Raw genomic sequence first — 27,839 nt, 5'->3', positions numbered from 1 at the left:
CCGGATAACACTAAATGACATCTGTTACAAGCCTTCATTAATGCTCATGACAGTGTCATGTCATAATTATGATTGTCTAATGACAGTCTTATGGCGCCACTGACAAAGTGTTACCAAATACTGGCAATTAATGAAACAAATGGAACAGTAACTGAAGAAATATTTAGCACAGAACATGAGTTTTGCAGCAGATGTTAACTGTCTCCCCCAAGGTAGCAGTGATGACCAATGAAGCTTTTTGAAGCAATGAAGCTTCGCAGCCAATTGTTTCAAAGCTTCATAGTGGTTCATTTAGTCTCATGACAGTCGTGTGATGCCGCTGTCAAATAAAGTGTCATAATTATCTTTTTATATTTAGATTTATATATTTATTTATGTATTTATTTATATTTATAATATTTATCTCTTATCGTGAATATCCCATAATACAATGTGGACAGCTGCGGATTATAGTCAAGTGCGGCTTATCTATGAATAAATACCGTTTACGTGCCAAATTTGGTGGGTGGCGGCTTATACTCAGGTGCGCCTTATAGTCCGAAAATTAGGGTATATTGTCCACAAGAGTCACATTTAAATAGGTAGGAAACAATTAGCAAATACTAAAACTCATCTCACCTGTCCTGTGCTGGGTTGGAGGTGCTGCCCACCAGCTTCACCGTCCGCATTTTGATGGGCGCAGGGGTCGAGGGCAAGGGTGGGGGAGAATCACATGCAAGAGGTAGTCCATTCACTGACAATGTGACCTTCTGCTCCCGTTTGGCCTCATATTCAAAAGTTCGCCTGGGTTTAGGTAAGGGGTTGATAGGAGGTCCGGCAGATGTTTGTTGGCTGGCCGGATCCGGACTCACAGATCTGACTGAAGCCACACTGAACCTTTGCCTATGTTTTGCCAACTTATCAGGCATTAAAAGAGTGTCTGGTTCCGTGGCCACAGAGCAAACACTGCTGCGCTTGCTGGTGCATGTGTTGTCAAAGTCGTCACCAATCACAAAAGATTTTTGTCTCGTCTTGTCTGAAGCATAGCAGTTATTCAGATAACGTGAAGAAGGTGGGCTAGGATTCTCCTTTAAGGCCTGCTCTATCTTTTGTATCCTGTTGAGGACCGCCGAGGTCTCCTTACGAGCAGAGAGAGAGCGTACAAATGCGCCAGATGACTCGGTCTTGCTTATCCGTTTTTGGAAGCGGCCTAAGCCATCTTTCTCGGAAGCTCCTTCCTCTTCCTCCGTCTCGGTGTAGGAGCATTCTGAGAAAGCTGTGCTCATCCTGCGAATCCCCTTGAAGTCAAATGTCTTCTCGCTACAAGGGGAAGAGAGCAAGCTCGGGCAGCCCTCACTGCCTCCGATGCGCTCTCGTCCTGGCCTTTTATCCAGACACAAGCTCATCCTAGGCAGAGAGACCCTCCTGCACTCCCATTCTGAGATCTTTTTGCGAACTGTGCTAGGAAAAACACCAGTTACTGGCCTGTTGATAGCAAGGGTCCGCTTGTGACTTTGGTTCGAGAGAGACCCAAGTGAAAGTGTACTCCAACTCAGGGGTCTACCATTAAGTCCCTCCGCTGGAGGAACACTCCCTTGATTCTCCTTTTGGTCCTGGGCGTCCTCACCTTCGCTATACTCCTTGGTTTGAGGCTTATAGATCGAAAGACGGTTGTCCAGACAGCTGATGCTTTTAGACTTTGTGAGACGGCATTGTGACTCAATATCGTTTGTGAGGGATGATCCACTGACAAAGCTTGCGGTCTTGCTGTTCCAGCCAGCACGTACCAAAAACCGTCCGTCTGTCCTGAGGTACCTGCTTTGTCTTTGATAGTTATTTCCGTCACCAAGGAGTGGTGGTGCGCTGGGACCCTGGCCACCAGACAGAACCGGACAAGGAGATGCAGACTGGCACCTAAAAGACATAATGAGCAATTCAAATATTTAAATATTTGTTCACAAGAGATATCAGTAGAGTGCTAATGTCATCGATAGACCTTTACACAATTACACAAAACATTTCAACAGTCAAGAGGTTTAAAGTTTGAGTAGGATCCATCACTCTTGCAAACCTCATGAGGATTATCGGTAAAGTTTGTTTGTTTGTTTTTGGTGGATTCACAATATCGGAATATCTTCCAAATTGGATCCTTCCGTTTAGGGATGACACAGTTTTCAGTTGTGTTTCCACAATTGCGTAGGCAGAATGGCAAATGGGGGGAGCTAGTGACGCATAAAACTACCTGAAACTACTACTGTTATCGTCAATCACAACCAAATTTAATGGCTTCCCCCATAACCAATGCCACACCCCCCCAGAGTGTTTTGTGAATCGGTTTTGTAGTTTGAGCTATGCTGGTAACAGCAATCCATGCAAAAGGAGGCAGGTAATGAAGCACAGACATAGACGTTGATCTACAAAATCAGTGAAAGTAATATTTTCAGGTTATTTTCTTTTCCAATATTATTAGCAAAGTTTTTAAACTAATCACAGGAAATTAGTCAGTATCCGGCATCATGAGAGAGCAGTTCTGGCCAAAATAAACCTAGCCTGCAATACAATGCCAGGAGTGATTTAACCAGCTCTCAATATCTCAATAGACCTCACATCGCAAACAATGTAAAGATTTAATCAGCTGCATGATGTGTTTTACCTTGAGTGTCTTAAATCCTCTCCTGTGCGAAGCTGTGTGTGATCTTTGCTGTTAAGTAAGACTATATGCTAATCCCAATGCTGCCTGGACCAGTTAGTTCCTCACAGGTTTTGTCAGAGAGACAAACTTTCCCTGTAGACAAAAGTCTTACCTCACGCACCTTATAACTCATACATGTTGAGTAAACTTACAATGGCTTGGGAGCTGGGTTAGTGTTGCAAAACAAGCGTTATGAGATCTGATGTCACAGCTTTGGTTAGAATAACAGGCAACATGGGAGGAGGAAGCTGGGAGCTGGGGGACTGCGATCCAACAATGCAGGTTGGGACAAATCTCTCTACACACCTGTCTGCCCTACCCTGGTTTCGATCCTCATGCTCCAGGGTGGGAGACTTTTCCGACACATTGAAACCTGCTTGCTGCTAGAATGAGCCCTTTAAGAAATTAGTTGTCACAATAAATATCTGAACATGCCTTGTCAGACCATATTCATCTCAAATCTACAATTTAGCCTTATCTTGATTGTTTATTATCGTGGTAAAAAATATGTATGATGAATCCATTTGATGAAGACCACTAAAAGAAGACATGTTGCATTAGAGTCAAAGGGGGGGATAAAAGTATGTATTCTTAAGTAAGTAGGACAGAGTTCCTGGATAGGTTCCAAACCAAACGAGCAAATAATGTGGCTACCATGGGAAACAACAGTGAGGCTAAATATTAATGGGAATGTTTAAGAAGTAACGAGATATGGCCACTCAATAACATCTGTAATGTTAATTATTAACTTAATCAAAATTAAACCTTTCAGTTGTTATAGTTTGAGATATTTATTAGGGATGTACCGAAAGCAAAATTCTTCACCAAACCGATAACCGAATATTGAAAATACTTGGCCGAAAAACTGAAAGCCAGAAAAATACACATGCATATAATTCATTTTTTAATTTCATTTTTATTCTTTTTTTTATTTTATTATTTTCTGTTAAATTTCCTTTTCCTTGGCATTGGTTCTACAACCCCAGAGGCTCGAGACATTTAATTTGAAAGGTGCCGGTTCTGAAACCCCGTGGTAGGGTGAGTTCCCGGTGGCAGTGAGCATTTTGTGACAAACTCTGAACAGTGCTGGCGTCGTCATAGCAACACACATGACGGCCGATGAAACTTTGATAAATGCGCTTTCTTGGAAGTTTAGGACTCTCGGAAAATGTATCACGCCTCCAGTTGTTAAGATAAATGAGATCTCGTTATACGCTTGTGTGCACATGTATGCATTATTTGTATTTTATTTGTTTGACTAAACTCCAAACTAATCACGCACGGGCTCAAATGCACTGTACTCGATGCGATGCAGGACATCAACGGAAAGCAACTTCAGAACGTCCGTGTAGCCGCGATGAAGCAAATTTATTTTATTTTCCTTCATGAACTAATTTATATATTTCTTTGATACCTTATACTACTATAATACTTTCAAACCGCGGACATGTTGGCTATGAGCCAGTAGTGTTTCGCCGTGTTTTGATCACATCATCACAAGAGGACTACGGTTCTTCACGCTATTCGGTGGTAACTTTTAGCCTTTTAACCGAATACCGAAAATGCCCTTTTAGCTATTTTCGGGCGAAAGTTTTCGGAGCCGAATTTTCGGTCACATCTCTAATTTTTATATAAGTTTACCTATCAGGAAAGGGGACAATTGCGATCAGTCATCATTCAAAATGGATGCCCATCGCTACCAATTGCAGCCAGTAAGTTAATAAAATCAAAATATATGTTCATGTTTTCCATGATCCTTATATCCCTTAAAATGGCTAACGTATTGCTTAGTATAATTCACTTCGACATAATTCAAGACACAAACTACTTATTGCGTATGAGGAAAAACACTAACACATTAGCTGAATTGAATAGTTGAATAGGGCACTGCGACTAATGTGTAAATAAATTTAAAATTTTGATCATGAGATTTGCACCTAATGTGCTTTCTGGAGCATATAGTCTATATGCCCTTGCAAATCATATTGCTGAAGTCCAACGTTGCAAAGTAAACCTAAAATCTAACATGACTCAGCGAAATAATACTACGTAAACATTAACCAACCACATCCTATACAGTCTCACATAATTACATTGAGTGTGGTTTGCCAGCTCAAGTGGGCCAAATTTATAATGCATGCACAGTGGAAACTCTCAGGTCAAGTGAGGTCATACCAAACCATAAATCCTTAGGAAACAGATGCCTTGGAAGATGCAAAAATACTATGTAATTCATAACATCATGTGAGAGGTTCCAATAAACATCACTATAACACAAATAACCATGAATAAAAAGTTCAATTCTACGCACATTTGTTTTCAAAAAAGCAATTATATACAGTATGTATAATCAGTACATACTGTATACTGTAGTCGCCGTCATCAATGTCGTAAATGCCTCGATGAGCACAACATCCCATCAACGGTTAATAAAGGGTTAAAAAAATATATGCATGGAAAGTTGAGAATGGTGGACGCTTGGTATGCAAGCAGGGAAAGCAGCATATAGCCAAAAAAGCGCACCAGAGTAGCCAAAACAAACTTATTTCAACAAAACAAAGGAGGATAGATACATTGTTGTGTCCTGTCTCTTCAATGCCAAGCTTGCATACCAGGCTGCACGTTGGCCGGGAATGAACACCTAAAGCGCCGTCACCCAGTTGTAATTTTGGAAGACGACAGGACACATCAAGCTGGCAGATCGTGAGTCCATCCAACTAACTAACTAACGATATTTTTTATTGAAGTCTCGACTAAGCCTGTCGTGATATGCAATAAGTCCATTTATTGCACGGTAAATAAAAATGAGGGTGGTAATTTTCACGGCTGCGTTTTATCACCGCTTTTGGCGTGCATACATTTGTGCATACATGTACATATGCGTGTTGATGGCATATGAGACTCCAGTTCCTTTCACAGATGTTTATTGGTCATCAACATGCCAAAGACAACCCACTAACAACTTTATACAACAATGGCAGTCTCTCCAAAATGCAAACTTGTGGTGAAAAGGTGACACTTCAAACATAAAAAGTCACTGGTTAACAGCATTTGCAAATGAGAAAAAAAAAAAAAAAATCTATTACTGATACCACATGCAATGACGAAAGTGCACTTTTTTGCGGAGTGTAAAGCTTATGGTTAGCGGTTTAGCGAAGGTACTTCCGGTGAAGATTTCAAAATAAAATCATGTCATGTTCAACATATAAATAACGATTTCTGGAGTTATTCTCATATAATTCAGAATTCAGATTCGACACTAAGAATAGCTTTAAAATGACACCCTTTATGAAAAAGCTGTTTGACAATGAATAACTATTATAATTATTATAATACAATTATATATAGTAGTATATTATAATATTAATGGCAGATTTTTTTTTTTGAAGAATGTTGGAAAGGCAAAGTCAGTGTTCTGAATCTGTTTACATTCAATTCTTTTGCACTAGTTAATGCTATCAGCATTTGACCTCATTGTTTATTTGTGATTTATTATTGTTATTTACGTATTTATTTGTACATTAATAAAGAATTTAAGTGTTCCAAAATGTTTTTGTGAATTACCGTATTGGCCCGAATATAAGACAGCCCTGATTTTAAGACGACCCCCTCTTTTTCAAGACTCAAGTTTGAAAACAGACTTTTTGAACACCAAATTATTTTTATACAGAAAATAATTACAATACATCTGAAACAAGTGATTATAACAACATATTTGAGAGAAAAAGCATGTTATTTTGCCTGATTCAAATCTTTAATATCTGAACATTTAAATATGTAAACTAAAGTGCAATCACATTCGTAAATGAATGGCTTCTGGTTTATGAAATGTAAATACACCACTGTATTGTGATAAAATAACAAAATTGCAATAACTGCATTAACCATCAAAGTGAAGTCTAACTGTAATTGTAGTCTTGATACAAATCTGAATAAGGAAAAACATTGCAATAAAATAATGAAAACTGGTTAAACTTGAGAGTAGCTGAGATCTGTCATGACTAGGGGTGTAACGGTACACAAAAATCTCGGTTCGGTACGTACCTCGGTTTTGAGGTCACGGTTCGGTTCATTTTCGGTACAGTAAGAAAATTAAATGCAAAATATAAATGTGCTAGTTGTTTATTACACACCTTTGTGCTTTCAAAAAAAGGAACATTAGCCTATACAAAGCTAGAATTCTGCTCAAAAAGTAGCGGGTATTTAAAAATAATCCAACAACAATTTGCCTTTCAGACCCCACGTATTGGTCAGTTTTCTTTCTGAAGGAAGAAAAAAGAAGTACTGTGCTAAAGAGAAAAGCAATCCCAATGACAAAGATTTTAACATGTATTTTACAAATGAAATGCCTCAATGAATCTTTTTTTTTTCTTATGAACGGTTTTCAAAAGCTTTGTTGGTGGATTTTCTCAAGTTAAAGCGCCAAACAGAAATTAATAAATTTAATTGTGTAAGCAGGATCTGTGTATTATTCTTATTATTTAATTACAGGTGTTTTAGCTTATTTCAATTTATTTTATTTAAATGGGCTATTATTTATTTTATTATGTGTTTATATTTTACAAAAGGAATGTAGTATTCATTTATATTGTATATTTTATGTTGTATAACTTTAGTTCCTATGTGAATATTAGTTCCTACTTGTTTTGTTGTGGTAGCAGGGTTTTGTATTGAACACGGGGCCGTGTTGGTTATTATTATATGGTAAATGGTAAATGGTGTTATACTTATATAGCGCTTTTCCACCTTTCAAGGCGCTCAAAGAGCTTTACACTATCTCGCCATCTACCTACTGGTGACGCAGCACCAGGAGCAACGTGGGGTTCAGTATCTTGCTCAAGGACACTTAGCTGAAGAGACAGCAGTAAATCTACAAAGACAAGTAAACTGTGCCCCGATCTACCACTCAAGAGATCTGATGGACTCAAAAAGTGGGTTACGATTGCATATTAGTTTGAAAATCGACCGGATCCACCGTATTTTTACACGAGTGACTTCCGGTCTGCTCGATCCTAGCTACCGGTAGTAGTATTGATGCAGGAGGGTCGCGTCAAATAATAAACTCTGCCGTTCTTTTCGCGTGCGTCGTGCTGAGCCGCTTCTGGGACGCGTCTAACACGCACTGCGACTAGTGTGCAATGGCTGATTGACTTTAACGCCCACGTTTCACTGCGTTCTCGCGGCGGCCACATTGTCGCACCGTTGACGTTTCTGGGTTATACTCTCCTACCGTGTTGGTCCTCATTATAGTAGAGAAGACGGAGTAAATATAATCTACACAAAGAAACTGTAACCCGATCGACTCACAGCCTCGAAATGTAAGGGTTACATTACGTCAGAAACTCATTCGGTACGCCTCCGTTCCGAACCGAGCACCACGTACCGAAACGGTTCAATACAAATACATGTACCGTTACACCTTAGTCATGACAAAACATCGCTTCAATGATATCTGGCGCCATCTAGCGTCGTGAATGGGTATAACATCTAGACCGCAAATATAGAACGACCCCCACTTTTTCAGTCTTATTTCAATGCAAAAAACACAGTCTAATATTCGGGCCAATACGGTAATAAGTGTCAACAAAAATGTAATTTCTAGATTAGTAAAAATAAATACATATATATGACTGACTAATCGTGAGAAAAATAGTCGTTTAGGACAGCCCTACTGTATATTATACAGGTGTGGGCTATGGAGAGATCCTCTGACCTCCTCAGTGAAAAATGTTTTAGACGTCTATCACTGTCAATGCCAACCAATCAAGTGTGAGTTACAGCTACGGGCATTAATAGCCACAACATAGACCAACTGCTCACACTGTCAAGTCTAGTACCACCACTGTTTTTTGCATACCAAAACTCAGCCAGTGCTCATTTTGATGTGATTGTTGACATATTCCATATAACAGTTTCAGCCACTGCGGTAACTTTATCTTTCCGTTTGAAATTTTCATAGCAGAGAAAAAATGTATGACAGAGTGACGGACAAGCGAAGCGAGATATCCCATATCATTCCTGGAGCTTGTCAGCTTGCAACATGCTACCACAAGCTGCAGCTCGCTACTCTTAATAGTTGGATGGGGCTCTGGCCCCGGATCCAGGCACGAACAGTACTAGCAAAGGTTTTAGAAGTCTTTCTCATGAGTGACAAATGCTGTTTCCCAGGAATAAAAACAAATTCCCACTAAATCTCAAGAAGAAATTACACAGTTTGGAAATCATGAGCCAAGACTGTAAGAGGGTTACCCACCTGTCAGGGGGGTTCCGTGGAGCTTTACCCCCTCCTGCATGAGGCACAGCCTTTGGACTTTTGTTGGCAGTCATGCTTGCCCGCAAAGCTCCCACTCACCTAGTGCACAAATACAAGTATGTTCAGCATCTTGATTATAATAAAATATTAATACCTAATACATGATCAGTTTTCAAATAAGACAATAATGAGTTAAAAGCCAATTAATTTTTTTTCCTTGCTTGTATAAAATCATATTTCTTAATGAACAAGAGACCCCAGACAAAAAACTCATAGCAATTGCTGTCCAACACAATGAGGTCAAACGGAGATCCTTAGAGATCAGAGCTGTAGGATGGGAAGGCACTTGGTAGCGTATCATGTTTACAGGAAGTTGTTGTATGAAGAAGCCAGCCAAGCAGAAGTGCGGCTGAGTCCAAAAGACACAGATGGGGGGCATTCCTGCCATCAGCTACTTCCTGTGACTGCGGACCGTGCTGCATAGACGGCGCATGCATCATGATTAGTTGCGTGAGACAAACAAGTTTGACACAGGCAAGTATAATATTGTACAATGGATCCATAGATGTCGGTGCTATCAGGAACAAGAAATTTAAAAATGTATTATTAATGTCCTGAAACGGGGCTTGAATTTACTTATTTGAACAAATACTTTAGGATGGCAAAATGCATAGAGTTCCAATAAGTCTGTAATCATTTCAATTATGGGAGCTCTTACATCTTTGTTATTTAAAGCTTCGAACATTGTTTAAATGACTTTGTTATTTTACACACACAAAAAGCTACAATCAGTGGGTCACAGGGGCCCAGGATGGACCTTTGAGAGTAAACAACAAGGCGTTAGCTGACTGACTTCCTGAGCTCTGATAGGATCTCCCCTCGAAAACTCCTAGTGAGTCAACAACAAACCTCTGATATACCACCAAAGAGCTGATATATTATTTGAATATTAACCTTATTGTTTATATTTCTATAGGAGCTAATTAACTCAAATCATTGCTACATTGTTATTAGACATGTGCCGATTACCGGTTTCAAGGTATACTGTGGTATGAAAATATCATGGTTTCAAAACCGCAAAAAAATTTGGTATTTGGTATTGGCATTTTTATACCCTAAAAATACAAGGATAAATCCCTCACTTGCAGCTGCAAGGCTCAACCCTCCCCCACCGTTTTTTGCTCAGTGTCAGTGAGTCAGCTGTGCTACACGATGGCTGGAGGAGATGAAACTCCTGAACTTTTTCCCCCATTGAAGAAAACAAAATCGCTGGTATGGGAATAGTTCTGCTACAGAAAAGTTTAAGACAGCCGTGGCTTAGAGGAGGAGGGCCAACCAACATGCAAAACATGTTTGCGGAGGGTGGCTGCCGAGGAGGCAATACCTCCATTTCGCATTTATACAAAATTAAACGTTAGTAAACACCGTCATAAACGTTTCCTACCAGCTACAAGAGTTAACTCCAGCGTGTTTAGTGTGACTAGTGGTGGTAAAGCATGGTGCTTTTTTCGCTCTGACAACTGTCTGTGTTGAGAAAGAGTGTGTGTATAATGTAAACATGATACGAGTCATACACACGTTTTTTTATGGAAAATAATTCAATTATTTTTGTTCTGATGGTAATAATGTTGAGCTGTGGCTGTGGGTTTAGGCTCACCTAAAGGACTGCATTTATTTTAATTTTATTAAGAATATTTGTTATTTTTTGTTATTTTTTTATTTAACTGAACATTATACTTATGTTCCACTTTGTCAATGTTTTGGAAAATAAAAATCCTGTTCGATGGAAAAAAGTTTTTATTTTTCCTATTTATTTTTAACCCAGATATCTTAAAGTAACACATTTTAGAGCTGTAATTGCAATTCCGTGATACCATGAAGCCGTGGTATTTTGGTTTAAGGTTATCATACTGTTAGAATCTCATACCGGCACATGCCTAATTGTTATATTGTTAATAATTATTATCAAATTAAATAGACATACAATCCATTTTGACTGGGAGGGCTGACTGTAAATTATCAACCTGTCCAGCCACCTCACATCTTTTTTCCTAAAACTAAACTTTTGCGTCATGCGTTATATTGGCCTGTTCGTGGTGCGTAAAGCATGCGTATTGTTCGTAAGGTGTAAAGTTCTCGTACTTAATAACCAGACATCACCTTAACTAAGTCACACTCACTTTCTTACTTGACTGGTAATACAGATCCCCTGAGTTGACACTGCCATCTATGAGTGCCGTCTCCCCAGTGTTCTCCTTCCCAAAAAAGTCCAGTAGCCACTACAATGAATTTTACGTTATATATGTAAGATTTCAGAGGGAGGAACCGTCTTCATTTAATTCAATTTTTTTTCACTTCCATTTTCTTTCTAAACTTATGTCACTTACAGACAATAGACAAAGGCGTGCTTGGCAACTGCTTTGACAGAACTTGGTGTCAGACCTCTTCAAATGTGACTGTAGCATATACAGTGATCCCTCGCTACTTCGGGCTTCAAATTTCGCGCCCTCAGTCCATCGCTGATTTTTTTTCAATTTAAAAATAAATAAATAAATACAGATGAGCTGTCCCAAGCCGATTGCGCAGTCTCACGTTCCCTCCCTCTGCATGCTCTTTGTTCGTCAGAGAGTGAACTGGAGTTGCTTGTTAAAGTAAACAATGATTGACAGACGGTAAAGCTTTGATCTTGCCAGAGACTCGAACTTCAAAGCGCCGCATGCGTCACTCATCGTTTAACTTGTGAAACAGTTTCTGTGGCAACTCATTGTGCGTAAGTGAGCAGCTGGAGCGGATTTGAGTGGATGCTCAATGAAGCATTTAATAAAGACATTTTTTTTTTTTTTACTTTTTTTAAATGGATTGGGGGTCTACTTTTTTTCTTGTTTAAAAGTAATTATGTGGGACAGTAACGTGTTTAGAACTTAACATAATTTTTACATTTAAAGTGCTTTAAAAAACATTAAAATACATATATACATTTATATGCTCGTACAATATAGTTTTTTTTTTTTTTAATTATACTACTTTGGGGAAAAACGAAGGAAAAAATAATGTCTTTTATTTATCTCTTTCCAATGATAGATCTGAATAAATATATTGTACAAATAATACAAATAAAATGGGTTTTTTTGGGGGGGGCGCTACTTTAAGGTTTTTTACTTATCTAGGGATCACTGTACTGGCTATCCAGTAGCCTCTAAATATGAGCCCGATGTCATCAAAAACGTCAAACACAACACGCCTACTATCAGTAAAAATCCTGAGAGCAAAATTGCATGCGCATGGAACAGCAATGGGAAACATTTCAGTCTTGAGAAAAACAAAATGTCTCATTGGACATCTTAGAAAAATCCCCCAGTGATCAACACAATGACCTAGCAAAACCATTCCAGGTTTTTTCCCAGGTCTTGCCACACTCATGTCTACAAGTGCTGGAGAAGCTAATGAGTTTTCCCTCAGCAACTACCTTATTTGGGAAAGAAGAGAACAAGGGTGTCTTTATGAAACAAACAGATATTGCATAGAAGAGCCCTTTGTGTTCAAAGTTTATGTCTTTGAAAGGGAGGCATGGTTGGGAAAAAATGTCTTATCAGCTTAGCTTATGTGCGTATATAAGCGTGTATAAGACCGAGCCTTAATTAAGTTGAATGACTTTCAAAAGAGGGTGACGCGTCCTTGACCCTGTCATGTTTGACAGATCATCTGATATGCAGTTCACCGCCCAACATGCAAGAATGTACTAATATTTGCCCAATCCATCAGGCTGCTGCTGCTTTACTGGTCTGTATCAAAGGCTGTTTTCATAGACAGGAAGAAATGAGAGGGATGAAAACATTATCAACTGCACAAACAAACTCCATGAAAAGGCGGTACGACTTTTCAACAATCTTATAACGATATGATACGTCAACATTTCATTAATCAAAGATTTTTATTTCCGTCTTGAAAGGCAAACACACGGACAAAACAGCCCACTAAAAGGCTTAAAATACCTTAAAACTCCCCTCACTTGCTATTCAACGCTTCAGACTAATCTGGTCCTTACTTCCTGCTGATCAGTAACCTGTCCTCAAGCTTTTTAAAAACCACCACATTGCTGTGTGAATGAGGCCAAGAGTCAGTGGGGAAAGGAAGAATAAAAATCTTCAGCTATTCTCAGACATAACCATATATTGGCCAGCCATCAGCACCTCAATCTGAGTGTTCAAAGTACCTTAAAAATAAACAAGAATTGCCTAATTTGGACTATTTACAGTGATATTTCATTCTAATGTTTTCCCTTTAACACCGAAATGGATGTGATAGGCAACACTAATAAGTATGGAGTATTTTAAACCCATAGAGCAATGAATGATTTCATAATTAAATAGGAAACGGTAGCGGTACTTGACAGTGTAAATGCAGGGTCATTAGTTGAACACCTACCAGAAATGGTGTTAAAGCATTTACCATATGCCTCAATTTGGCATGACAGACTTATGACAAAAGGGTTATTCTGTACATAGCCACTGTCTCAACAGGGCATTTTAAAGCTCTAACAGCTACTATACTGCCTACATGTCAAAGGGAAAACAACCGCGGTTGCATATAATAATACCTATGTACTGTAATTACGCACGTCAAACATATGCTTCCCCTTTTATCTCCATTTTAGCCTTAACCGTGTAGTCATGGTATATTTTTGTAATTGAGACAGGGAGGGAAAAACCCTCGAAGTAACCTAGATATGAGCATGCACAGCTGCAGAGGCAGGCATGTGGAAAACGGGTTTTTATCCATCTGTGCTGCAGGGGGGGTCAAAGACTGTGTGTCATCTGACCTCGGAAACACAGTTTTTGACTTTTCCAAGGACATTAAGTGGATAAGATGAATTTTCTTGCTGTCTGGAAGCTAATATCATCTGATCAACTGAAAAGGTTTTGTGGCTGACATTTTTCCATACATATGCACACTATCATAAAACTGCAGATGTTCTTACAACAGTAAGATTTATGTCAATGGCCTGTTTTGTTTGCCATTATTATGGGTTAAATCAATTAACTTCTTTGGGGCCAAGAGAGCTATTACTGCTCTAGAATAATTCATTGTCAACCTATCAACACATCATTTTTGACTTATTTCAAAATTATTAATAAAATACAGTGATTCCTCATTTTTCGTGGTTAATGGGAACCAGAACCCGCCGCGTTAAGTGAAAAACCGTGAAGTTTTTTGTTGTTGTGTGTGTTCAATGTATTTTTTCAGATTCAGCATTGTAAAGGGATACTGTACATACGAGACATAATTAATTTAAAAAAATAATAATAATTCATTAAAACAATTAAAAACATATATGTCATTTAAGTCATATATAATAGTTTTTAAGCACTTCAAAAGTAATAGTTATGACAAATTGTAAGCATGGTACTGTCCCACTGAATTATTTTTAAACAAAAATAAAGTAAAAAATGCATGTCTTTATTAAATGCTTCATTGAGTGAATCCACTCAAATTCGCTCCAGCTGTACACTTAAACACAATGAGTTGCCACAGCAACTTTTTAACAAGTTAAACGATGACTGACGAATGCGGCGCTTTGAAGTTTTGGCTTCCAGGCATCTCTGGCAAGAATAAACTTTAACGTCTGTCAATCATCGTTAATTTCAATAAGCAACTCCAGTGCACTGCCTAACCAAGAAATGGAGCAGGAGGGAGAGTGAGACTACGTGATTGGATCGTGACAGCTCATCTGTATTTATTAATTTATCTTTTAATTGGAAAAAAAAATGCGATGGACTGAGGGCGTGAATTCTGAAGCGCAAAGTAGCAAGGGGTCACTGTAAATCAGTATGCTTGCAAAATACTATTTTTTTTCTTTAGTCAACAGTTGTTGTCACTCATTTAAGTCATTTTAATCGTGAACTATGAATCAAGACAAACAGGCTCATTTTGTTCAAAGAATTTGTTGCAGGATGGGGGCGGGGTTGTTGTTTTCTGAAGAAGTAGTGAGCCCTTCCACCGAAACCACACACTGACGTTATAAATAGAAAACTTACAGGTTTGACCTCCATTTTTCTGAGCTTTCCAAAACTACAAATATATCTGAAATCCATGAACAGCTGGCCAAGTACTTGCATTTTTTCTCCTTCGAATTTGAAAGAATTCAAAATCATACAATATGAAAAAATGGTCGAAGAAGTCATCAGGCTTGATTTTCAAAATTCCTTTGTACATATTCTTTATTCAAACAAAGCTCTTCTAAGCCTCATTTTGGTTATTAATGGAAAATTGGCCCCCTCACCCAGAAATTGCATTTTGCAGCTGATATCTGTAATGTAATGAAAGCTTCTCAAAAATTTTGGACACTTTCACATTAAACCATGAGGACCAGGGTCTGGTTGGAGAGCTACCTCGCAACACCCCTTGCAAATGACTTATTGAAAAAGTTCAGTATTCACACTGCGCCAACCGAACTTACCGAGTAGCATCATGTGGACAAAAGGCGTACTCAATGATTGGACATATTTAGAAAGAGGACATTTCTCCCTCCTGGGAGGAAAAGGAGCGTGGAGCGTCACAGCGTGGTAATGGACCAACGATTTTTGAGCGGACAAGAGTTTGTTTGATTGATCTGAACTAGAGTTTGGATGCGCGTTCACGTTTACGAAACGAAGCGGGCTATTTGAGAAAAATAACTCTGCTCCGTTTAAAAAGCACCAAACAGTGTTAGTATGAGGTATTTTTTTGAAATTTTCTCAAAGCTTTGAATGGGTCTGCTTACAAAAGCTCACTTGAACACAAGTTAAGGATGTAGTTAATAAAGTAAAAGTTTCTAAAGTAAGAGTTCATTAAAACATATGAGCTATGTTTCCTTTTAGTTAGGTAAAATACACACATTGCCTCAAGAGGTTATAATATCTGATTATAAGAATGTGTGAGAAGATCAGAAAGAATGTTAAAAATTATACAATCAGGCTAAACAAATAAACAAATTAACTAAAGACTACAAGGCATCAAAGACTAGCATCACAGACCCTGGACGCCATGCAAATAAATAGGCAGTCTAAAGTAAGTGAATAATGACATCAAAGCAATTTGACTAGAAGACGGGTTTGGTGCCATGCCCTGACTTATCTGCCGCATCAAGGCTTTTCTGTCTATTACCAGCCTTAGATCTTGGACTAGAAAAGTTCCAATATTTCAGTATCTCAGAAGTCACAGAGCTGTAAACCAAAAACTTGGGTGAGGGGTTTCCTCAATTCAGACGCTCAAATGATTAACTGTCTTTTTTACCTTTTTCTGTCATTTTTAAAGTGACACATTGGAGAATGTTTTGTCTCTAAGAGGATGTTTCTTTGGCATTAATGTGGGCATTTCACTAGAAGCGGCGCTATACTGCAACACTCACACCAGTCATTATGGGTTCTAATCTCACCTGTGGTCAAAACCTTTGGGAAGTGACCAAAAAAATGAGATTGTGGATCCAAGCAGCTGACAGGAGTTTCCTCCGTGAGGTGGGTGGGCTTGCGTTTAGACATCTGGAGGCAGGATTGGAGACTAGCTACTTGTGTTTCCATCCAAAGGATTACCGAGGGTGGTTTGGGCACCTCATTGGGATGCCTTCTTACACGGTGCTAATGTTATAACATTAACAAAGTTAACCTTCTCGGTTAGAGCGGCAAGCGGAGCATTCCAAAAATGTTCAGCCGGGATCAAAATATTCACCACTTTCTTCCTTTACTTTTGCTTTTCGGCTTTAATGCCATTACACTCGTGTTTCAGACTTGCCGTTTGCGCAGTAAATGGAATGTGGAATTCACGATCCTTTGCCATCCCTGTGAACATGAAGAATAGACTTGTGCCAGAAGCCATAGTCTTCCTTCCAAAGCTTCCCCTCAAAAGCCACCGATGGCAACTAGTGCCTGTGAAAAATTCAAAGGGCTATCTTTCAGGACAATATTTTTTAGCATAAAATGTCATATTTAGCTGTCCCTAGTTGTTGACATGTTTGCGTTTGGCCAACCAAAAAATGAGAGAATCTTTGACACCCAAAACAAAAGATGTTCTTATATCTTCTCAAAACAATACTGTATTCAACTCATTACCACAGAAGCCAATTACAATATAAAAAATTACAAACATTCAAACACTCACCTAAAATCTTCCATCAACAAGCAACCACAAATTTCACAAGCTCATCAACTATTTCAATCATGTATGAATACAGTAGCTACTGTACTGGAAACTACATTCTCACCTTGTTACGGAAAGTTAACCCTTATTAGTCTTGGCTGATATTAACCAATACCGCAGTTTATTTGCATGATCAGACTCTGAATTTTAGCACACAATAGTTATATCATTGACAAACACTGTCAAAAAGTATACAATTTACCCCATCATGTACATATAGGGGTGTGACGATATATCGATCTGAATGGACATTGGTTAAGCAACTATTGAATCGAGTAGATTAAAACACCAAACAACAACATCGTCATCTTTTAGACATATGCCGTTTTGTTAACCAGAATGGTTTTCATTCAAATGTCTGAAATGTTTCAGGAACGAAATGGTTAAAAATTATAAAATTGCTCTGTATTTTAATTGGTTTAGGTGAAATTTATGTAAATCGTATGCAAAATATTGTGCTGATAGTTTTTTTTTTTCTTTTTAATATCCACAAACGTCGCATATTTATCCAAAGGAATCAATATTCCATTGTATCATCGTCAAAATACCAATTAAGATCTCTTGTAGGTCACAATCCCCAATAGTGACTATTTCAGTTTTCCATCATCTATAAATCACATGCTGGGGATTACCAGCAACCCGGAACTGATTGTGTTAAAAATAAAAGGTACTTCAACCCAGCAGAAAAGCATCATATATAATTCTTATATATATACAGTATATTAATGTAATTTCATTTAACGATCCTTCACAATTTGTCCACTCTGTCGTGCTATAGGTCCACCCTGTCAGGTTACTGTCCAGTGTCCACTCTGTTATTTTCATATTCTAAGAAAATAAACATTTTATTTTCAAGGGTTAGCAAATTCTTTGTGTGATTTCTACATGAACAAGTAAGGGCCTTATAGTATCATATATCTTTGTTGTCAGATTTTATTAAGAACATAAAGTAAAATTTTTGTCCGATTTTGATCAAATAATTTCGCCTAATTTAATTACTATCCAAATAATCACTATGTATTTACAATGTATTTATTTTGCTTTAAATTTGTCCATGACAGAGCTGACATGCTTGACCAATATGCCTAACAGTTTAACAGCTACTTAATAGTGAAAAATGTGACGTTAGATGGAAAATCACAATTTGGGGTGGGGGGAGGGTTGGGAATCCTCAAAGGCATCTTGTATTGATAATGACCTATATACGGTTTCTTTTATTGAGCGGAAGCGAATTCAAACATGTGGTAATCACCTAGTCTAACGTCAAACTGCTTTATTGAAAAGAGATCTGTTACTGTGATTCTGAATGAACAAGAATTCCTTCAGTGTAAAATGGGAGTAAAGGCTCAGTTTTCCTCTCAATGACTAACAAGTGACCAGGAAAGAATTTCCTAAATCAATGGTGTAAGAACACAAGAGTGAATAATCTGCACTATTAAAACAATAAATTAATCATTTCCCCACAAGAAGTCACCACACTAAACTCACAAAAGCGCCACAACTTTATTTTTTTACATTTAAAACATTCATAAGGGGTAGTCAAAGGAAAATAAGCAAATGACAATCTCAATGAACTCTGATCACTGCAGACATAACAGTGATCTTGACTCCACTCTATCTTGCATTGAAGGTTTAGGGAAAAACAAACATTGCAAAATGAGATTCCCATAAAGTGAAAGTTGCTTAAAGTCACAGAGGACTTTTTCAAACTTAAATACTCATTCACTTCTAATGAGCAGAGAGATGCGGTGTTTAGACATTAAGCTCCACTCCATCGTTAAACAGGACAATGACCAAATATGGTCACGTGAAGACCACTTTTCACAAAGTCACCTTGAAACTTCTCACAACTCTACTCGAATGATACTCCGTTTTGATGCCGCTAAAACATGTTATTCGCTAACGTTTAGCCTGCCTCGCGGGTCCATTAGAACTTCGGCTTTAAAAAGTCTGCACGTTTTGTTTTTGTTGTTTTTGTTTTTACCTCCGAGTGGCTCCTCGAGCACATGGCTGCTGACATTTTTAGATGTTATTCCATTCAAGTTGGTCGGATACCTGTCCTTCGCAATAATGTCCCAATCATGTCTTTCGGAGCAAAACCGACAGGGAAAAAAAAAAGAAAAAAGGAGAACGAGGAATGAAGCTCTCCAACCTCTTCTTTGGAAGGCTGGACTTGTTACCATGGAAACGGGCTGTTTGCCCCCACTTTTTGTCGTGATTTGGCCCCGGCCGGCGTCTTCCTCCTCCTCTTCCTCCTCCAGGCATTCACATTCGCTCTCTCGCCTTGTTTATTGTCACGGTGGATGAATGGCAGATTTGGGATGAATATTCACCGAGTGGACGGCTCCGCTGAGAAAATGTCACATTGGCTTCTCCACGTCCACTCACAAACAAGTCTCTACATACTAGTATACACACATACAGCTGAGGATTTTAATAATTTTTACATTTAACTCATTCACTACCAACTTTTTAAACTCAGTCAACCCTAGAGACATAAGCGGAGTTTAGGGGGGGGCAAGCCCCCCTTGGTGGCCAAAAAGTGTCATTGCATGTAACTGACTTTCTTATATACATAAAAGTTGTAAAGCAAGACAACAAACAACAAAAACTAATCAAATGAACAAAAAAATATATCTTTATATTGGGTCAATATTATTTTTCGAACAGATCATGTGACTAGCACTTTAGATGGCCATTTGCTTTGCATATTATTAAAAAAAAATAGGGGAGGGCAACTTTATTTTTCAAGTGTTTTTTTTTTTTAATTGAAAAAAAAAATTTTTTTTTTTGATTGAAGCAACATTTTGGGGGATTGAATGATTTAGACACAAACATCCTACCCATAATATGGCCCAAACTTAAAAAGGATTGCTTAAATCAAAGAAAACTTTTTAAATTAAAAATTAAGTGTTCAAATGCGCATTATTGAGTCTCAAATATTTTTTCGCAATCTATCATTTTTTCTGTGATTACATTTTTTCTTTTTTTTTTTTTTGATTGAAGTGATTTTTCTTTGGAAAATATATAATTTTTTGTATGAAGCAAATTAATTTTGGTTAAATAATAAAGACACAAGGGAAAATATATATTTTTTTGTATGAAGCAAATTAATTTTTGGTTGAATAATAAAAACAGAAAAAAAATTTTTTTTTTTTTTTGTATGAAGCAAATTAATTTTTGGTTGAATAATAAAGACACAAATGTCCTAGCCAAAATGTGGCCCAAACACAAAACAACATTACTGCAATCAAAAAAATTTGCCTCAATCAAAAAAAAATAAAAAATACTTCAATCAAAAAAAAAAATAAAAAAATAAAAATAGCTTCCAAATGCATTTTTTGAGTTTTCAAATTTAAACACATTTTTTTGATTGAAGTGACTTTTTTTATTGAAAATATACAGTATATTTTGATTGTAGCAACTTTTTTTTTGATTGAAGCAACTTTTTTTTTGATCGAATAATGAAGACACAAATCTACCTCCATATGGGTCCGCCCATGGGATACAATTTTTAACTGAGGTAACTACATTGGCACGACACCAGCAGGCGTACCATATTCAATGGATGATGATCTTGGTGAAAAGTATAGCTGTCCTGACATAAGCCTGATTTAGATATCCCTCAAGAATGATGGGAAACAAAACAACGCTCATTTTCAACTTATCATTATAAATAGTCTTGTAAGTTAATTTTATTGCTGACACTGCGTTTCGGGGTCATCAACACGTTGTGCCCTCCCTGCCCCAAAAGTCAAACTCTGCCTATGCCTAGAGAGCATTTTAACTGCTTATGACACAACTATGACTTTTGATGAGAATATCATGTATTTAGTAATGTTGCATATCGGTACTGATACGGCACTAAAACATTGTCGGGGAGTATGTACTAAGAAATGAAGTGCCGAAGCTAATGTACTTTTTGAGATCTACTTTGCAGTCGACCTACCCAAAATGGCCACTAGTTTCACACATCACCATAAAAAAAGGATCACTTGATGACAATATGATGGCATCCATCCTCCAACTGTGAATTTCAATGAGTTTATCACTAACTGACGTACAATCCATTTGAAGAGGGAGGGTGGCAGAGAATGAACGTGGACATACAGTGGCGTTAATGGCAGCCAATAAGTTCAAAAATAAAATGTGTTTCTTGCTTTGGCCAAGATGCACCCTCCCACTAATTAGTTTATTATCAGTAGACGTCCAATCCATTTGAAGCTAGAGTGTGGCAGCGAATTTGTTGCCACCCTTCACTTCAAATGAATTTGAAATCTAGCGCCGTCAATGGCAGACAATTAGTAAAGCAGTGTATGACCGATCCATGATAGCTTTTCTGTCCACCTAGTATGAATTCATTTAGCATTTAAAAGGAAAAAATATTGTATATATATATATTTTTTTAAACGTGGTAACGGTGCAGTATCAGCATTAGCCGGTACTACACCAGAAGATTGTATTGATGAAACACTACTATTATGCAATTTGCACTCACTCTGACAAACACAATTCAGATATATCAAAGACATCGGTTGTACTTGAACTTGTACAATGATAATACCGTAATTTTTGGACTACAAGCCGCTACTTTTTTCCTTCATTTTGACTCCTGCGGCTTATAGTCCAGTGCGGCTTATTTTTTTATCTATTTGGCTTAATAGGTAAGACTTTATTTGACAGCGGCGTTATAAGAATGTCATAATTATGACATGACACTATGCTGAGCATTACTGAATGCTTATGATAGATGTCATTAAGTGTCATCCGGCAAATTATGGCACTAACTCCATTAATGTCCAGCTCGGATTTTTACATCCATTCGGAAGTGAGATCTTTTACAGGATGACACTAAATGACATCTGTTATAAGCATTCATAAATGCTCATGAAAGTGTCATGTCATAGTCATGATTGTATAATGACACTCTTACGGTACCACTGTCAAATAAAGTGTTACCAAATACCATAACTAGCAATTAATAAAACAATTAGAACAGTAACTGAAGAAATAATTAGCACAGAACATCAATTTTGATTGTTATTGACATCTGTAGTGCTACAATGCATGCCAGGAGAAAGTTTGGATGACAACAATGTTGACAGCAGGTGGCAGCAGAGGTTGTCTGTCTCCCCCAAGGGAGCAGTGATGTACAAATGAAGCTTCTTGAAGCAATGAAGCTTTACAACCAATTGGTTCCAAGCTTCATGGTGGTTGTCTTATGACAGTATTATGATGCTGCTGTCAAATAAAGTGTTACCGTTTAATATCTTTTGGTGTAAATATCCCATAATACAGTGAGGACAGCTGTGGCTTATAGTCCAGTGTGGCTTATCTATGAACAAATGCTGTTTTCGGGTCAAATTTGGTGGGTTGCGGCTTATTGTCTGGTGCGCCTTATAGTCCAAAAATTACGGTATTTGATTTCGGGTCCACTTTTGTGAGCGACGCCCATTTAGATTTTTTACAAGTCCATCACAACTTTCAGTTCAAAACAGGGTTGAGCCTTCCATTTGGGGGCATTTTTGGCTCAAAAAGTTAGCTTGAACATAGAACCATGATTTGACATCAACACTTGGTGCTAAGCCCAAATTAGGGCGACCTCGGCACCCACAAGAGCAGTACAAAGGTATGTCCCGAAAAGAATTTTCTTTCAAAAATGCCCTTAAATACCACAAAAAATCGATTTATATAGGCCCTTTTCAATGATATTTCAATACATTTCGTGCCCCCCTTCAAACAAAAGTTTTATAGGCGGAAAAACAATTTAGGAATATGTCCAGGTTGTCCATATTCAGGAGAGTTGCCGATGGCTCTCCTGGATTTTTTAAACAGCAAGGCCTACATAACACTAAAGAAAAACGATTTCTGGGATATCCTGATTTAGGTATCGAGATCGCATCGGAAATGAAGAAATGTGGATCAGCTCCCTAACCACAACACATACTCTGCGAATACTATACTGTATATAAATACTCTTTGCCGCAATATTATTGAACTTTCAACCTGATATCGATCAATCATAAATAAGAATTAATTCTAAGCTATAACTATAAATTGTTGCCAACTGATGACAGCTTTACGTCAAACCCTCTAACCCATAGCCATGAAAAATGGTTACGAAAATGACGAGTATACGTATTCTATTCATCAATGGGAGTGAATGAGTTAAGATCTATGTGCTAGTCTGATCTTTGTCCTCACTCGTAAGACTGTGGGTTACTAGTAAGAGAGATGACAGCTCCTACACAACTCTTGTTGGATTTTTTTTTTTTTAACTGTAGTGAGACTGGACATCACGTTGGCTCAAAGGCGACGATGAAGTAGGCCTACATGACCGCACTCCAAATGTCACGTAGAAGAGTTCCTGTTGATAATAAATCCAACTTTCTTGTAGTATTCTGATTTGCCTCATCTGTTGTAGCACTGCTCACCCATAAATGGAGTTTTTATCACGACGTTGTCGGGAGGAGAGGAAGTGACAGACATCCGTCACAGCACTACGTGACATGGCAAGTCAGCAGGAAACCTCACAGTTTGCTCTCGTAACAAATGAGAATACCAAAACCTCGGAATGTTGCTACAAAAAAGACGGAGACACTGCCGTGGGAAGCTGTTTCAGCATATATTCAGTATCCTTAAATGCCAGTTCAAGGCCCAATGTCCTAGTACAACCCCTGTCCTTACACTTACAACAATTTGATGCACTAGTAGAATGAATAGATTGACATTTTTTTAGGTTTACAAGTAACTTATAATTGTGTATTAGGAGAAACATGGCACAAATAGAGGACAGGTGATGCAAAACTGTGCGCATGCTACTAGTCCTATTATAAAATACAGTATATGTACCAGTACAGGGATCTTAAGATGGATATAAAGGATAAACGGCAGCTGCTTTTCACCTAAGAACTCAATTGAACTTGATCAGTCTCCCTCCCCCAAACTTCCCTTGTGAGCTGAGCATAATACAGGAGTATCTCACGATCCAACCCAAGCAAAACTTTCAACTTTAACACGTGCAACTCGGTAAAATTCCAAACTTAACATACTCGATTTCCAAAAGCGAGCTAAGTTAACAGACAGCGCTTGCTAGCACACCTGCTGGAACCGACATCACATTTATTATGTCAAATAAAACCGCTGAGCTCTAGGTGTGTTTGCTTAGGATTCAGCACGAAGCCTAAATCCTCAAACTTCTGAGGAGGGATTATTCCACACGCCTGCGAGGCTTTTGCCACATACACTCCAAAAATTAGTCTCATATTGTCTCGAAAATGTGGAAGCATTGCTAGTTTAGGGGGAAGGCGACAATCTTATACAGTGTATCACAAAAGTGAGCACACCCCTCGCATTTCTGCAGATATTTAAGTATACCTTTGCATGGGACAACACTGACAAAATGACACTTAGACACAATGACAAGTAGTATGTGTATAGCTTATATAATAGAGTTAATTTATTTTCCCCTCAAAATAACTCAAAATATAGCCATTAATATCTATATTGGCAACAAAAGTGAGTACACCCCTTAGTGAAAGTTGTCAATATTAACATACAACATGTCAACTGTCAATATTTTGTGTGGCCACCACTATTATCCATAACTGCCTTTCCTCTCCTGGGCATGGAGTTGACCAGAGCTTCACAGGTTGCCACTGGAATGCTCTTCCACTCCTCCATGATGACGTTGTGGAGCTGCCAGATATTTGAGACTTTGCGCATCTCCACCTTCCACTTGAGGATCCCCCAAAGATGTTCTATTGAGTTCAAGTCTGGAGACATGATTGGCCAGTCCATCACCTTTACCCTCAGCCTCTTCAGTAAAGCAGTGGTCATCTTGGAGGTGTGTTTGGGGTCATTGTCATGCTGGAACACTGCCCTGCCACCCAGTTTCTGGAGGGAGGGGATCATGCTCTGCTGCAGTATTTTCCAGTGCATGTTGGAGTTCATGTTTCCCTCAATGGAATGTAACTCTCCAACACCTGCAGCACTCATGCAGCCCCAGACCATGACATTCCCACCACCATGCTTGACTGCAGGCATGACACACCTATCTTTGTACTCCTCACCTGGTCGCCGCCACACATGCTTGAGACCATCGGAACCAAAGAAATTAATCTTTGTCTCATCAGACCATGGGACATGGTTCCAGTAGTCCATGTGCTTTGTTGACATGTCTTCAGCAAACTGTTTGCGGGCCTTCTTATGTACCGTCTTCAGAAGAGGCCACGCACACCAATTTGATGTAGAGTGTGGCATATGGTCTGTGCACTAACAGGCTGATCCCCCACCTCTTCGATCTCTCAAAGAAAGCATTTGGATGTGACGTTCAGCACGTGCGCTCAGCTTCTTTGGACGACCAAGCGGAGGCCTATTCTGAATGGACCCTGCTCTTTTAAAACGCTGGATGATCTTAGCCACTGTGCTGCAGCTCAGTTTTAGAGTGTTGGTAATCTTCTTGTAGCCTTGGCCATCTTCATGTAGTGCAACAATACATATTTTAAGATCCTCAGAGAGTTCTTTGCCATGTGGTGCCATGTTGGAACTTTCAGTAACCAGTATGGGTGAGTGTGAGAGCTGCATTACAAATTTGAACACACCTGTTCCCTATGCACACCTGGACCTAGTAACACTAACGAGTCACATGACATTTTGGAGGGAAAATGACAAGCAGTACTCAATTTGGACATTTAGGGATGTCGTTTCTAAGGGGTGTACTCACTTTTGTTGCCAAGGATTTAGATATTAATGGCTATATTTTGAGTTATTTTGAGGGGAGAATAAATTAATTCTATTATATAAGCTGCACACAGACTACTTTTCATTGTGACAAAGTGTCATTTTGTCAGCGTTGTCCCATGAAAAGATATCCTAGTACTTAAATATCTGCAGAAAATGTGAGAGGTTTACTTTTATGATACACTGCATGTCACAAATGCAATACAAGTCATCTTCCAAAAATTGAGATAGTCTTTCAAAGTAGGCGATATTAACTGGGAGAAAATTGGTTTTATCCAACCCATTTTTCATGTGCAAAATTTTAAGAGTCATGGATTTGAATTCTAGATTTTCTTGTGATGAAAGAGAAGCATTCCATTTATCTTGCTCTTGTCCGCATACAAATTAGGGGTTAAAATCACCAATTTCAAGTCGATAAGATACTATATGGATTCGTTGGACACGATAAGATGTTACAAATTCATTACAGCTCAAATACAAAACTGTTCTATTGTAAAACAGTAAAAGTATGATGTTTCATTCATAACTGATCCTGAAATTGTGGTACGTGTACTACTTACTGGTGGTATGAGGGCTACATTTCGTGGCATGTCAAAGAATCAATTGCATTTTCAAACTACCTGAACTTCATTTTTGTGCATTTCTTTAGTACTGCTGAGATTTACTACTAGATCGGTGTTTCATCAAACATTTACCTTGTTACAATTTCTATTTAACGTTTATGTGTAATGAATGAATCTGTTACCATATTTAAGAACAATAATATAAAATTAAAAATCTGCCTCATGTTTTACTATTACTGTTACGTTCCTTAATTTTGGATTAACATTTAAACCTTTTATGTCACTGAATTTCATTGCTGGCCATAATGCTGATATTTGGAGAGCCAAGTATTTTTTAGGTGGCGTAAAAAGTTGGAGAAACACTGTTCTAGACCAGTGATCCCCAACCACTGGGCCAGGGACCGATACCGGTCCCTGGCGCATTTGCTACCGGGCCGCAGAAAAAATAATAAATCATTTGTTAATGACCGCAATCTGGTTTGTGCCTTTTTAGACATTAATATGCCCGTCTACTATATTGACCAATCCGAGTAGAGATTTGTGTACGTCACCATCTAGTGGTTGGCCGGCATTAATGGGGTGTTTGCACACCTATAGCAGCCCAGCGTCGGTCAATGTAAACTGTAACGTTAGCTGCTGTTGGCTGTGTGCTGCAGGTGGCGACGTCTTTGAACAGCTATTTTACCGGGAAAAGGCCACCTGCTGAGACAGAACAGTCTACAACCAAGTCCATTCTGCATAATATGTTGCTAAAATAGCAAGCGAGGCAACAAAAGCGAACGCACTGAGAGCATCATACCTCTTAGCGAACTGTATTGCTAAAGCAAAGAAACCTTTCATGATTAGATAAGAAGTCATGATGCCTGTGGCCAAGGATATTTGCCGTCAAGTTTTAGGAGACGCCGCTGTTAAAAAAGGTCTATTCAGCGTATGGTGAGTTACATTTTCCCTGCACTTAACATTCGTTTTTAGCTTCATCGTGTTATATTTACTGTAAATGCTGGTCCGTGAAAAGAAAGGCCCACATTACACCGGTCCATGGTGCAAAAAAAGGTTGAGGACCACTGTTGTATGGACCATATTATTAACCTTAAAAATCCACCTTCAACATGGCTGAGTGCTGCTGCAGACTGTAGCTTCGATTGAATATAGTTGCCCTATTGTCTTGTTTTATTGTTTTTTTAATCCATTTATTTACCAATTAATTGTCTGCTATGCTGAATCATGTAGGATTGGCCTTGTCTTAGGTTACTGTGATTCTCTCTGCAAAAGAAGTTACAGATAAATAACAGATAAATAAAGTGAACTGATTCGAAGTGAATTGATGTATCATTTGGTACCTTTGAATAATATGTACATATGATGATACTCAAAATTATATTCAATTAAAGTTCGTATTTTAGCAAAATTATATTTTGGTAAGAAATGTTGTATTATA

At 38.3% G+C, this 27,839-nt stretch overlaps 1 protein-coding gene across 4 annotated transcripts in view; it reads right to left on the bottom strand.

Annotated features, from left to right (window-relative positions):
• The window catches only part of dennd2b (DENN domain containing 2B), an 81,628-nt gene that overhangs the window by 52,820 nt on the left and 969 nt on the right, over positions 1-27,839 (bottom strand). For 2 of the 4 annotated variants that reach the window (XM_057832003.1, XM_057832027.1), the window contains exons 1-3: positions 19,081-19,748; positions 8,925-9,023; positions 619-1,893 (exon numbers count right to left, since the gene is read on the bottom strand). In XM_057832003.1, the coding sequence (XP_057687986.1) occupies positions 619-1,893; positions 8,925-8,998 (1,349 nt within the window). In that variant the 5' untranslated portion in view covers positions 8,999-9,023; positions 19,081-19,748. Of the gene's footprint in view, positions 1-618; positions 1,894-8,924; positions 9,024-19,080; positions 19,749-27,839 lie in introns of those variants that run through there. The other 2 variants (XM_057832019.1, XM_057832011.1) reach the window with 2 other exon arrangements.

Source organism: Corythoichthys intestinalis, chromosome 1, assembly GCF_030265065.1.
Source record: "Corythoichthys intestinalis isolate RoL2023-P3 chromosome 1, ASM3026506v1, whole genome shotgun sequence".
Taxonomy (NCBI): Eukaryota; Metazoa; Chordata; class Actinopteri; order Syngnathiformes; family Syngnathidae; genus Corythoichthys; species Corythoichthys intestinalis.
The sequence above is the reverse complement of the archived record's forward strand: the minus strand, read 5'-3'. Positions and strand labels throughout refer to the sequence as shown.